This window comes from Kryptolebias marmoratus, linkage group LG1 (assembly GCF_001649575.2).
Source record: "Kryptolebias marmoratus isolate JLee-2015 linkage group LG1, ASM164957v2, whole genome shotgun sequence".
In the NCBI taxonomy this organism is placed as follows: Eukaryota; Metazoa; Chordata; class Actinopteri; order Cyprinodontiformes; family Rivulidae; genus Kryptolebias; species Kryptolebias marmoratus.
Genome location: NC_051430.1, coordinates 33,293,884 through 33,308,577, shown reverse-complemented (window position 1 = coordinate 33,308,577; position 14,694 = coordinate 33,293,884). Strand labels below are relative to the sequence as shown.

The window sequence follows — 14,694 nt, the reverse complement described above, 5'->3', positions numbered from 1 at the left end:
CGAGCACATTGCTGCCCCCTATATGTCAGGAGGACAAATAACACCTTTTCTGTTCAAATTGCCAACCCGCCACAGTGGCGTGTGTGTTGATCAAATTCACCCGCCACTTCAAATATTTACCCGCATTTGGCCGATGGCGGGTGCTAATTTCCACCCCTGACCTCCAGTGATTACTTCCTGAGAGTTTCTGTAAAATCTATCCAGTGGTGTAAAAGATATTTTGGTAACAGACTCATGGGATTGACTCCAACAGTTAATGCTAAACTTTTAAGCAAAGATCTTTTGCAATGTGCAGTTTCTGTGTAGTGATGACTCTGAGCTACAACTACACAAAATTTAAGCACAATATTGATAAAACTGACTAAAATATGTTATTTTGTTTTCTAATGTTAGTTGACTGTGGGGGCCATCTTGAACTGGACTGGCTTTAAAAGATATAAAACAATTATTAATTTACTATTGTCTGTTTATTTATTTACTTTTTTAGTTGTTTGCTCTTTTTTGCCTTCAAACAATTCAAGACTTAATTAACCAGGAAAAGTGCATTTTCTGTGAAAATACAGTGTGAATACTGAGTTTTGAATTACTTTGCTGATATTTGCCGAGGAAGTGGAAACATCGAAGTAAAATGCAAACTAAAAGCCAAAAGTAGCAAAACACTATCAAAGTGCTAAAAGTAGCAAATCAAATAAATAAATAAAAGTAGCAAATTACTAGCTAAAAGTAGCATGATGCTGGCTAAAAATAATCAAAATGCTAGTGTAACCATCATCAACGCAAGATCTTGGTGAAAAATTATTGCAACACTGGATGGAAATAAATCTTGTGACATTGCAGAAGCTTATTGGACTCCTCAACTCTTCCACCTGCTTTCATCTAAGTTTAACTTTACTGCACAGTGGCAGCAATTGTGGGTTTTTACTTCTCATCTCAGCTATTTCATATCTATCCGTGTAGATGAACCTGGATGAACTTAATAAATGGTATTTGTGGAGGTCAAAGGGAAAGAAAGAGGATGTTTCTCAGTATAGGAAGTCTTCTGAACAAGCCTGAGCATAGCTGTTCTTCTCACTGGGAAGTCATTTTGCCTGTCCACTCTAAAATGATGTTTTTCTTTGAGATTTTAATTAAATTCAAGTGCAGTTTAGAGGTTATTTAACCTTTCCTGCACAGCCTTTATTAGATGTGCTAGAGGTCATTTCCATGCATATATTAATGGCTTACTAACCTTTTTCCACACAGGAAATTATCCCTAAGGCTTTGCAGATTAGGGTTAGGTTTGGGGCTGATTTTTAATCTGTCTCAGAAAAACTCTTTGATAAAGAAAGGAAGTTTATGATTTACTTGGAATTGGAAAAGAATTGATGTGCAGTTCGTTAAAGCAAAATAGGATTTATTTCTCTATTCTATTAATTTTCTGCACCTGCTTAATTGCATTCAGGGTCACCGCCTGTCAGTAGGGGAAAGGCTGGGTACATCACAGGTGAAATTAAACGTGTGATGGGGAGTTATAGCCATTTTGGTCAAATACTGTAAATAACAATATGCAAGTTTTCATGCCAAATTCTTGTTAGATGTGTTAGCATGTGAAGTATATGTTAAGGATGACTATAACCTACTACCATGTCAAACTTTAGCTCAGGATCTGTAAAAGGAGTTAGTGTTAAGGTCGATAAGCTGTGACAGTCATCTTGAATTGGATTGACTTCAAAAGTAATGGGTTGTAAATTTATGGTGCCAGTCCCAAGTGTTGGGATTTGTGTTTTTTGGTTACCTTTTTCTAGGCTTTATTTTATTTTATTTTTTTTTGCTTGTATTTAAACTTTCTTTCCAGTGTTTTCCTGTCGCTCCTCAGTTTATCCCTTGGTCTCTTTTTTTCTGCCCCGCCCACTCTCACCTGTTCCCCGTTGTCTTTGTCCAGGTGTTTTCAGTTCAGTCTATTAGTCCCTATCCATTTATACCCTCCTGTTATGCCTGCATTCAAGGGCGTAAATCCCATCTCATTATTGGGGGGGGGGCAATAAACAAGAAAATGTCTGAAGAACAAGACATACCTGAGGACAGGTGGGGACGTCTCAGAGAGAGATACAGAAATTGCTTGATTGCCTCAAGAGATTTTGCAACTAAATATTAAGTTAAGGTGCCATCCTTTTTGTCAAGGGCAGATTAATAAGGTTGTTTTTTTTTTTAATTCTGCTGAACCACAATTTAAAAGCAATAACTATTTTACATTAGTTGATTTTTTGTCATTTTTTTCCCATTTAAAAAAAGAAATTGTCAGTTTCAAGTTAATTTGGTGACCTTCGTGGTTGTTTTTTTTCTTTAACAAAAGGGTTTAAACAAATTTGTCTACTAGGTTTGACCAAAATGGCTGTAACTCCACCCATTCTCAACATGAGATGATATTAGTTTAAAACATTATCATGCATTATGTCAAGAATTGGTAGGCCTTTAATTTGAATAAATTAGGACAATGGGTATTTTTAAGATTTGAGTGTTCTTAATTAAAAATCACTGCTATCTGCATGAAACAGTAGCAACAGTACCACGGTGTTGTCGTTCTTCTTTTCCTTTATTTGCTAGATTTCCTGTGTGGGTCCAGCCTCCTCTGTAGTCACTGTGTGTTCTGCATTTGCCACATGCCTCACCTCAAACACCCCAATGGCTGCAGCAGCATTTTATATTTGGCTGCCACTTCCAGTCTGTGGCATGTGAGAGCATGATAACAGAAGCCCTGCCGTTTGGCACCGTGAGCTGCAGACTCGGCTCTTTCCAGCCTCGTTGCTTTTGGCACACACTGCTTTTGTTGTGTTTCAGAACTAGTCTTAGTGTTCAGCCTACATATATGTTTATAATAATCACTGACTCATTTTCCGTGCCTCCTTAAGCCCGTTCAGAGTCGCAGTCGGCTGGTACCCGTCCCATCAGTCAGTGGACAAGAGGCAGGGTATAACTATACCGGACATCAATTCTTCAGTATTCTTAGGGTTAGTCTTCATGGAAATTAGCTCAAGGGAACAAAGTAGACTCATAGTATGACATCTCACAATACTGCATGAGATTGTACTTTACTTTTTTTAAGATTGTACCAAAACAGCTACATCTCTGACTTTTTTCAAGATGATTTAGGTCTACAATGGAAAATGAAAAGCAGCGAGTTGATATGCATTCCTTCAAGGAAAGCTTGGCCTTTAATTCAGATCATAACCTGAAATTACTGTTATTGTGAATTTGGCGCTATATTAATAAACTGAAATGTATTGAGACATAGTTAATTTGTGTTTATGTGTGGTACTCCTGGTTAATGAGGAGTTATGGCGATGAACTGAAGGTTCAGAAGAGAAAGATGTTAAGATGACTTCACCCTAATGTAGCTGTTAGAACAGAGAGCAGCTGAAATGAATGGGGCGACATCATCATCATCATTACCTTTAACCAGATAGAAAAAGAACCACTGGATGGGTTTTTGTAAAACTTTAACAAAGTAAGCATTGGATCTGACGAGCTTTTGGATGGACACCACAGTTAATTGACTCAGTCAATTAAATTGTTGAGGTTGTAGCTGAAAATCGTTCACATCACGTACTCCAGTCGCTAACACGTCTCATGATATGGCATCAGATTGTGCGTAATGTGTGATCAGGATTTTTTTCTCCTAAATGGCAGATGTTTTCTACATCTTCACTGACATAAGACGGCAGTTCCGTCATGTGGCCTGCAGTCTCTCACAAAGTATGCCGAATTGTATTATTAGAATATCTGACTCTAGATGCAGATGAGAGTTGATGGACCTGGCAGCCAGGCAAGTAAGGGCACTTAAGATTTCCCTCCGTATCCCAGTGACAATTCCAAGGTCACGCTTTGGGGTAATTGAAATAAATTTTGCCCTACATTATTTAATCACTGACAATCTCTCACATAAGAGGGTTGAAGGGGTGGGGGGTCAGACTAATTCATCTGAATACATCTGCCACCCATAACCATCTACCCTCCTCCACCCAGCACAGCTCACATTAGTGCTTTTAATTTTCACACCACTGCCTTTCTGACTGCATTCTTCTTGTCTTAATGAGTCTGTGTATTAGTTGTTGCCTCCATCGTGCCATCAGACAGACTATTTAGGCGTTAGCTTCTTGCTATTACTAATTTTCAGTTTAGACAATAGATTCTAAGCCAGAGTGGATCATCAAGAGGACAAAAAATGCCTTTACTTTACTTTACTTTACTGAGATTCAACAAATCATCTGTCTGTTATTAACCCTGAGCTTGTAATTATGCAGATTGCCATAGATTTTCCCTTGATGCCCTTAAGTGTGATCTTGGGGTTGTTCCCTGCTTGCCAGACAGATGAGAAAACAGTCGGGCATTACTGAACTTGCCACATTCATCATGTTGACTGATGGCACAGGGAGTCGGTCCCTGGGTCTCGGTGGTTAATGTAGTGGGTAATTAACTGTCATTTGCCTAGTAATAGGCCAATGATCAATGGTTTGTGAGGAAACAAATTCTAATCCAGAAGCTGATGAATGCGTGCCAAAGCTGGAGCAATTTATGTGGTGAGAGGGACAGGAGATGAGGGCCAGGCAAAGGAAATGGAGCATAAAACCACCAACAGAATTTCTCCTTTCTACACCTCCTGAAAGCACTGGTGCAAGCAGATTGTTGCCCTTGATGTTGTACAAACCTAGTTAGATACAGTGCCTTGAAAAAGTATTCACAGCGCTTGAACTTTTTCACAGTTTATCACATTACAACCACAAACTTCAAAGTACTTCACTGAGGTCTATTTTGATAGACCAACGTAAAATACTGCATAATTGAAAATGATACATGGTTTTCAAAATTGTTTGCAAATACAAATCTGAAAAGTGTGCACTATATTCACCCCCTCGAAGTCAATACTTTATAGAACCACCTTCTGCTGCAATTAAAGCTGCAAGCCTGCTGGGATTTGTTTTTACCTATTCTTTGAAAAAAGTTGAAGCTCAGGCAAATTGGATGGAGAGAGTCTGTGAACCGCAGGTTTCAAGTCTTGTCAAAGATACTCAGTTGGATTTAGGTCTGGACTTTGGCTGGGTCATTCTAATACTTGAATCTAAACCCTTGTAAATGTAGCTGGATGTTTCAGGTCACTGTTTTGCCGGAACCTCTGCCCCCGTCTCAACTTATTTGCAGCCTTTAACAGGATTGCCCTGTATTTAGCTCCATCCATCTTCTCATCAGCTCTGACCAGCTTCTCTGTTCCTGCTGAAAGAAAAGCATCCCCACAACATGATGCTGCTACCTCCATGTTTCACAGTGAGGACGCTCTGTTTAAGGTGGGGGTAGGCAACCCTGGTCCTGGAGGGCCACTGTCCTGCATGTTTGACTTGTTATCCAGTGGTTAAATTACTTCTTCATGTTCTACAGAAGCCTGTTGATGACACACTGATTCAAATCAGGTGTTGGAGCAGAGAAACAAGTAAAACATGCAGGATAGTGGCTCTCCAGGACCAGGGTTGCCTACCCCTGGTTTAGGGTGATGTTCAGTGTTAGTTTCCATTTTGCATTTAGGCCAAAAAGTTAAATTTTGATCTGATCTTAGCAGAATATCTTCCTTCACATATTGCTGTGTCCCTACATGGCTAATAGCAAACTACAAATAGAACTTTCTATGGCTTTCTTCTTGCCACTTTTTCATAAAGACTAGATTTGTGGACTAATAGTTGTTCTGTGGACAGACTGTCCCACCTGAGCTGTGGATCTCTGTAGCTCCTTCAGAGTTACTATGAGCTTCTTGGCTAGGTCTTGGATTAACGCTGTCCTCACCCAGCCTGTCAAATGTGGTGGACGGTCACATCTTGGTAAGTTAGCAGTTGTTCTGCACTCTTTCCATTCCCAGATGACGGACTGAACAGAGTTCCGGGAGATGTTTAAAGCTTAAGATATTGTTTTCAAACCTAACCGTGCTTTAAACTTTTTAACAAATTTATCTCTAACTTGTCTGCTGTGTTCCTTGGTCTTCATGATACTGTTTGATGTCATCACTGATGTTTTGTAGAAACCTCTAAACCTACAGAAAAGCTGTATTTATACTGAGATTAAATCACACTCAGGTGGGTTCTCTTTACTAATTAGGTGACTTTTGAAGGCAGTTGGTTGCTCTGGATTTTAGTTCAGAGTATCAAAGGAAAGGAGAATAAATATAAATATGAATTCACATCAGAGTTTTGTTTGTATCATTTTCCTGTCGTGGTTTTGGGTACTGTGATTTTTCGGTGTTTTCAGTTTATGTATTTGTAGTTTTCTGCATGTTATTTCTGCCAGTATTTTCTGTTCATCTGAGTTTTTGTTACCTGTTCAGCCTGGCAGTTTGTGTTGTTTTTATTTCAAGATCAGAGTTCCCCTCAGTTACTCTGTCTTGCCTTGTCCTACTCAACTGTCCGGCATTTGCAAGTAACTCGCCAATGATGCCTCCCAGTCTTTATAAGCTCCTCGTTTGCACTCAGTCGTTGTCAGAGCCTCACACGTAACTCCCATGTTCAGTCCTCTGTTTTTGTCTCCTGCACCCCCAACCCCCAGTTTTGTTTTCTTTTAATAAATTACATTTTTGGATTCTACATGCTGCACGCAAGCTTGGGTACTCCTCTTTTGAGGACCAAAATGATCATATTTTGGACCGAGAAGACAGATGGTTCGAGAGGGGGGTGAAGGAAGCCATCTATGTCAAAAGGGAGAAACCAACATTTTACAGAGGAGGAGGTCTCAGATGGAGTTTTAGGCCTGATCCCCAGTCAGTTTCACTCCAATCAACAGAGTGGCCCATCAGGGAGTCAGACAAACAAGGACCCTAATGAGCCTCTATTGTTAGGAGAGTGAGAACAATCTGCATGTAATCCAGCTTGCTTTAAAAGCTCAACTCCACACTCTCCATTTCTGAATTGAGAAATTATCCAATAGGAGGCTCGTACCTATTTGCTTAGTTAAATCCAGGTGGTGACTGTTTTTTGGCCAGGCTGTGTATCTTTGCATGACTCTATTGGTCTATTTTTAAAGATATTTTTTAGGCTCAAAGTTTTCTGATTGACTTTGAGCGACAAGAACAAGGAATTACCTTTTTTTAAAGGATTATGAGTCAAGATGTGAACCAGAGCTTACAGTGACAAGGACCCTTTCTTGTTTGTTTTATTTTATTTTTTATGTTTTGGTAGATTAATTACACAGCTTTAAAAGATAAATTAGCATTTCATTTATTAATTTTTAATTAGGTCACTACTAATGCCATGTATAAGCTCTCTTTGCTGTTTTCCACCCACTCACCATGTTAGAAATATCCTTCCTTGTCTTAAGGTGTGTTGACAGGGGCCCTTAATTTTGTTGTAATTTATGAATCTGTCTTCTTATATGCCTCTGGGAAACATATTTTCTGAGGTTAATAAACAACCCTGCATATCATGAGCCTTGAGATCATTTATCAGTTTGTGATTATTTACAGGCTTTAACAGTGGCAAGCCATTTTATCATTTTAATAATGGCTACAAAAAGTGCCTCAAGATCTCTGCTAATGGGTTATTTTTGTTTTATGATTTTGTTGTCAAATGTTTCTTCTGCTGGTAACCGCGTCTAAGTCACTGTTAGTATCCTGAGTCTTAATGAATGCTATCATGGTGAACCAGGAGCAGGCAACAAAATAATACCTGTTTCCTTTGACAGTGATAACCGTGTCCTGTCGAATTCTGCTGTCACACTTCATGCACTCTTTGTCTCTAGTCCAGCAGGTTTTTTCCCTGTGACGGAAAGTCATGGAGGTGTTTTAGTGTACAGTTTAAAACAAATGTTTTGTGTAATTCTGCTTAGTAAAAAAAATTAAAATTTCCTTTGTGCCATAATGTCTTGAATAGGTTCTTCCTGATTATCTTGTAACTACAAGGCAGCACAAAAAAAAAAAAATAGGTAGAATGTGAAAAGTTATAAAGAAATGTTAAAGGGTATCAATGAAGCATTTGCCTGAAATATCAACATTCACTTTTTTCCTCAAAAGCATGATAATAATTTGGGACTTCTTTTGTAAAAGTTAACAAAATGTCTACATTTTGATGTATAAACTGTAGAAGAAATGTAAATAAACCATTAAAACTGCTGCCAGTGTCTCATTAGGGTCATAATGGTAACCATCCACCTGTGTCTGTCCCTCATGGCAGCACTCCTAATAAGATAAGCAGACAAAAATGCAGACTAACTAGTAGGCCACTTATTGTGCAAAAGCTAGGCATGCTAGGCCTATGAGATTTAGATTTAGAGCAAAAATACCAGTTTTACGTAGTTTCGCAATATTGAGGTATGAATACAAAAATTAAAAAACACGATTTATTTGTTTTTATCTAAAAACAGTAATGCAAATACTATTAATACTGCTGTTTAAATAATAATGCAAATTACTTCATAATGATGATATCAGACAAGATAATATGATGTGCTTAAAAATATATATTTTTTATAGCTACAGTATTTTAAGTTTAATGCATAGATATTAAAAAGGGATTGAGTGAACCTCTTGACAGTCTCTTCCAAACCAGTGTCAGTAGTTTCCTGACATTTTTATCTGCCTTTTATGTGTGTATTTTTATTTACAATGATATTTGAGACACGGCACGGTGGTGCTGTGGTTGGAGCTGTTGTCTCTCAGTAAGAAGGTTGCAGGATCACTCCCTGGCCTGGAGTTTGGCCTGGCCTCCATACTTTCTGGATGGAGTTTGCATGTTTTCCCATTTCCCATGGCTCCCTGTAGCTCAAAGAATAGACTTTAAAATACTGTTGTTAGTTTATAAATCACTGAACGGTTTATTAAAGATCTGTTATCGCTGTACCAACCGTCTAGACCTCTCAGATCTTCTGGTTCTGGACTGCTCTGCATCCCCAGAACCAGAACCAAACGAGGAGAAGCAGCTTTCAGTTTCTATGCACCACAAATTTGGAACAAACTTCCAGAAAACTGTAAAACAGCTGAAACACTGGGTGCCTTTAAATCTCAACTTAAAACCCACCTGTTTAGAGCTGCTTATGGCTAAATTAGGGTTAGAGTGCGGGTTTTTGTCTCTTTCTTACTGTTTATTCAATGTCACATGCTGTTTTTATTTTGTTTTTAATTATGTAAAGCACCTTGAAATGCCTTGCTGCTGAAATGTGCTATACAAATAAAATTTGATTGATTGATTGCATGTCAGGTCCTCTGGTTTCCTCCCACAGACTAGAAACATGCATGTTAGGTTAACTCAGTGGTTCCCAAACTGTGGGGCGCGCCCCCTAGGGGGGGACGCAGTGCCATTGCAGAGGGGGCGCGTTATAGATGAATGAAAATGTGAGGATTTGGATTTTTTGTGTTTCTGTTCTGTTTTCTTTATTGTTTTGTTGTGGGTTTCAGTTTGTTTTTTCCTGTTCATGCTCAGTATTCAGTCCTCCCCTGCCACGCCCAACTCCACCCGTCTGTAATTATCCCCACTCACCTGTTTCCACTTACCTCGTCACCCTCAGTGTTTAAAAACCCGCTCACTTCTCTCACTATCCGTCGGTTCATTGTTTGTCGGTTGCTGCTGATCTCCGTGCCTTGATTCCTTGTTGCCTTACCCTGCCGTGTGCTTTTGGATTCTTGTTTCTGTTGCTGCCACGTCAGCCATTTGTTTTGTTTATTTTTCTTTATTTAATAAATTAAGTTTCTTTTAAAGATGAGTCTGCACTCAGGGTTCTTTTCCGTGTCCTCCGATCCTGACAGAATTTTTGTTTTTTTAAAAACAGTGCCTGACTAAGCAGAATGGACAGGTTTTTAACACCAATTTTGCACAGAGGCTTTTTTTAAATGTATTGATGATAGCAAAGTTGAATATTGTTACAAATAATAAAAAAAAAGGGGGGGGATTTTATTGTAATCCATAGGGGGGCCTGAAGAAAATCTTTGGGAACCACTGGGTTAACTGGTAACTCTAAATTGTCCCTACGTGTGAGTGAGAGTATGAATGGTAAATTGTCTCGTTTGTCTCTATGTGTCCATGTGATGTCCAGGCTGTACCCTACTTGTCCCACATTGACTGCTGGAGATGGCACCAGCTACTTATAACCCAGTTCAGTTCAGTTTAGTTTGTTTAGATAGTGCCAAGTCACAAAAAAGGTCGTCTCAGGGCACTTTTTCAGTCATCTTATCTCGCAGTGACACTTGATTTCACTGACCCTGATCCTGGTTTGGACATACACAGTGCTTTCAATCTTATCACAAAATGATACAGTTTTTCTTCTCAGTTTCTAATTATTTTATTTCTTTGTTTAAAATGACATGGCGAGCTGGATAAAAACGGGTTCTGGGACTGGTGATTCCCCACTCCTGGTTTAAACAGTCCAACTTTTTGCACAAGCATGGTGGACAAAGACTAGTTTAGGATGGAGGTGAGGTTACACAGCTGGCTTCTAACTGCCTTCCTCTGAGCATTTATCCTGCGTCCATTGGTGATTAGCTGACTGAGCAACAAAAAGAGTCAGCTACATCTACAACCGGCAGCTCTCCTCTTATTGATTAGTGCACTTTGCAGCCCAATGAACTGTTTCCTAATTGGTAAGAACAACCTTAAATCATCTTAAACATAAAGTTATTATGAGTACAGCACTTTAACTTTCTAAAAACAATTGCCCTCACTTTAGATTCTACCTGGAGAGCATAAATTATTAAATTAATTTAGCTATTTGCTTGAACATTTAGTTAACTGTCACAGTTCAAAACATAAATAATAAGATTTACAATTTAATTTGAAAAATTGTAGTATATGGAATTGTATGTTTCTGTAAGAAATGATGTTTGTAATTTAACAGTGACTAAGATGCTTCAAAAATCATCTGTTGCTCTGAGTTTGGATGAATAACTTACCATACTGTTTGTTTGTGTGTGATTTAGGTTGTTTGGTGTCACAGGGAATTGCGCAGCCTGCAGCAAGTTAATTCCAGCCTTTGAGATGGTCATGAGAGCTAAGGAGAATGTCTATCACCTGGACTGCTTTGCATGCCAGCTCTGCAATCAAAGGTAACTCACTGGATGGGATACGCTGGGGTAAAATCTCAGTCATCCAGGACATGCCAAATCCCCCCCAAATAAATTTAAAACAACACAACTGGACTAATATTCTGTAGTTGAAGACATTTTGTCTCCCATCCAGGCAGCTTTTTCTATTCAAAACTGAATAGTGTTGAGTTCCAAGCTTTAAATTGCATGAAATGCTCCACTGTGCAAGCTAGATTCACATGCAGATTAATCTCACTCCCCCTCACCTGAGGGTCATTTGTCTGGCTCACAAGAGATATTTTGGTGACATGCATGAAGGTGTGAATTAGAGAGAAAATGAGTTTCAGGCTTAATGCTCCATTGTAAGTTTAAAGAAAGTGAAATCTGAGACCTTGTTGTTTTTTTCTCGTTTGAGAATCAGGTGAGCATGATGTAGGCTGAGGTGGGTAACAAATAATGTGCACAGCCTAGAATACAGTTTTCTGAGCTACGACCACAAAAAAAGGCTATGATTTCTCAAAAACTAGCTACACAAAACTCTGCCACAGTCACAAGGCTGGAACGCTCAGTATTCAGTGACTGCAACTAAAAAAGTGCTTATTTTCTCACCATTTTGAGCTGTTGTCTCCAACAGATGCTTATGTTGCCACCTTTGAAGCCATGATAGAACATCATCCTGTCAAAGATCCTAACTCAGAAATTACTACAAGGAGGAGTGGGTCAGATAGCTCTAACGTGCCATGGACAGGATCTGGTGCCACTGTAACCAGCATTTAACATTTTGACTTTTTTTGTTCATTTATTTCCCAAAATCTGGTTTGCATGAAGGTTATTTTGTACTGCAGTGTAGGGCAAAATGTTTTCTTTTAGATCTGAGAGATCAATGCTCAGGATTTAGTTTTAAGTGTAATTGTTTTATAATTGCATTGCAGCCCTTTGAATCGTAATCAGTTTTAATTGCGAGGTACCTAAAAATTAAGCTACTATAGTTTAACTTTATAACACGAAGAAAATACAGAAAAAGTTTGCATACATTAAAGCAGATTTGTTACTCTAATGCACATTACCGCAAGTCAGATATCAGATATCATGTCTTGATTATTTATTGGTATTTATTGGTCCCGTTTCACATTCTTTGTTGCCCTTTCCACATCAAAATCTAAGATTACTGAGAAATTCAAACTTATTATTATTGGTTTCTGCGTAACTGTCACAAGAAGACGTCACTAAACAAACTGAGAAGCAATAAGACTTAATCTGTCACAAACTACAAAAATTTCAGTGTAATCTTGGGGGTCAGATAAATGTTATCAAGGGTCGGATCTGTTGAGTTTGAGTTTTTCCTTTTAAAAGAGATTTGATCAATTCTTAGAGAGAAGTCACATTGAAACCTAGTTGTAATACAACTCCAGTAGGGTTGTGCTTCTCTGGGCTGTGGCTGACACAGTTTGTATTTTTGTGTACAATTCATTGTCTTTAGTCTTTAAACACAAAACGATTCAGCCTTAAAACATAATATTATTTAGCCTTTAATCGGGATACCATTTGGGCTTTAATCACAATAAGTTTTAGCCGTTAATCATTTAATTGTTATTCACTTTAACCACAATACAATTCAGTGATTAATCAGAACCCCATTAAGCTTTCAATCTCAATATAATTCAGCCTTTACTCACAAAATGATTTTGATCTTCAATGACAAGAGGATTTAGCCTTTAATCACAATACAACGTATTCTTTAATACCGATTTGATTCCGGCATTATTCATAATACGATTCATTCCAATACACTTTCATAAAACTTGACTCACAACAGGACACAAAAATGAGCCTGGTTGCAAACTTATTTTTTTCTTTGTGTTTATTTTTACATTATAAATAATTGAATATGATTTTTACTGTTGATCCACAGTTCAGCTGGCTGCATCAGTCTCTTCTAATGGAAGAAGTTACATCTGTGTGGGCATGATAGATAAAAACTAGCTTCCTCTGCTAGGCCCAAACAGGCCAACTGGGCTCTCAAACATAAAAAAAAAAATAATTTCAGCATGTATAAATCTTTCTCTTGACGTCGTATAAGAGTCATAAAGCTGTTGAATCTATTTTGGTGAACTTTGCAAAGCACTGCTCAGGTGTCCGTCACAGTTTCTGGTGTGGCACGAACTTGTCTCTACATTTCGTCCTTTAAAAGAAGCTTTTATCCAAAGCACTTTACAAGAGGGAAACACATTCAAGCACCGGTGCAGTAAAAGACCTGACAAAGCGGTCAGTGCCAAATCAATTTAGATTACAATACAGGTGGATCAAATGCAGAAGTGCAAAGTAAGTGCATTTGAGACAGGGATAGAGTGGGGCTCATTTTCATTAGCAGCCTCAGACCAGCTTACCATATGTGTTATATACTCTTTGGCCAAAAAGAAAGCCTAAAAAGGTTTGCCGAGGCAAAACAAAGTGATAAAGTGATGACATATTATCTGTGCGAACATCTGGTCTCAGGATTAAACAGCGACAAGCAGGTTTATTACCAAGAGAAGACGAATGACACACAGCAACTTTGCATTTAGTCATTTCACTCTCCATTTCAACCCAGCTCTATTCCATGCCTCTTTAGGTTCCACGCTGCCCACTTCTCCTCTGAAAGTTTACATCTGTGTGGGACGTGGGCATTTCCATTGGTGATTTTTAAATGACCAGAAGCAGCATAAAGACAGACTGGTTTGTTTTATAAAAAGGGCCTTTTGTCTCCGTTTCCACAAGTGTGCTTTGCGCTCCTCGTGTGGGCACGGCTTTTTCCTCTGCTACCACCATTGGAGGATGGGCGGAGAGGACCTGCAGCTCGAGCAACACAATGTCTCATTCTCACCATTGCCTCTGCTCAGCATGCACCGTCTCCCTGGCAGAGTCTGGCTGTGAACCCATGAGTAAAGTTCTCTCCAGAGGTGGATCTAGAGCCCTTTTGATTCGAGACCCTCATGGGTTGCCCCATGATGGTGGCAGGGACTTCGGCATGGCTTGTCTCCATGATGACCAAAGCAAAACACGTAAATACGTAACACATACCCACTTTCAGAGCAGAATTCAGAGTGGCGCCATGTCCATGGACAGGTAGATGGACTGACTGATTAGCAGGGGTTACGTGCTGTAGTTTGCATCAACACCCCTGAGGTTCAGCAGGATTGTGGAGACCAACATGTCATCCCCAGAACAGAGTCCTGCCCTCGAATCAGAGATACAGGATGAAAGTGTTTGTGTTTCGAAGACCCATTTGTGCCAAAACCTCCATGATTGCATATATTTTGTACCACTTAGAGCAAAACACCCCCCACAACATGATGCTGTCACACCTGTATGTCACAGCTGGGATGGTGTTCTCAGGCTTACAAACTTCACCCTTTTTCCACCAAATGTAACAAAGTTCATTATGGCTGAGCAGTTCAGGTTTAGCTTCATCATAAGTGGTATGATGGCAGAACATTAGCATGATGTACTTGTGTTTGAACAGATGAACATGATACTTTTAGGTAGTGCTGGGCGATATGGAACAAATCCTACATCACGATATGGATAATTTTATATCACGATAACGATATATATCACGATATACCCCAATTACGTACGTTGTCAGTTATTCTCTGAAAAATATGAAAAAATAATCTAATTTCTTACCTTTTTCA

The 14,694-nt window shown here is 38.9% G+C and overlaps 1 protein-coding gene across 2 annotated transcripts in view; it reads left to right on the top strand.

Moving 5' to 3' along the window:
- lmo3 (LIM domain only 3) overlaps positions 1-14,694 on the top strand; it is a 41,449-nt gene that overhangs the window by 21,369 nt on the left and 5,386 nt on the right. For both annotated transcript variants that reach the window (XM_017426288.3, XM_017426287.2), the window contains exon 3: positions 10,916-11,041. In XM_017426288.3, coding sequence (XP_017281777.1) covers positions 10,916-11,041 — 126 coding nt within the window. The remainder of the gene's footprint in view (positions 1-10,915; positions 11,042-14,694) is intronic.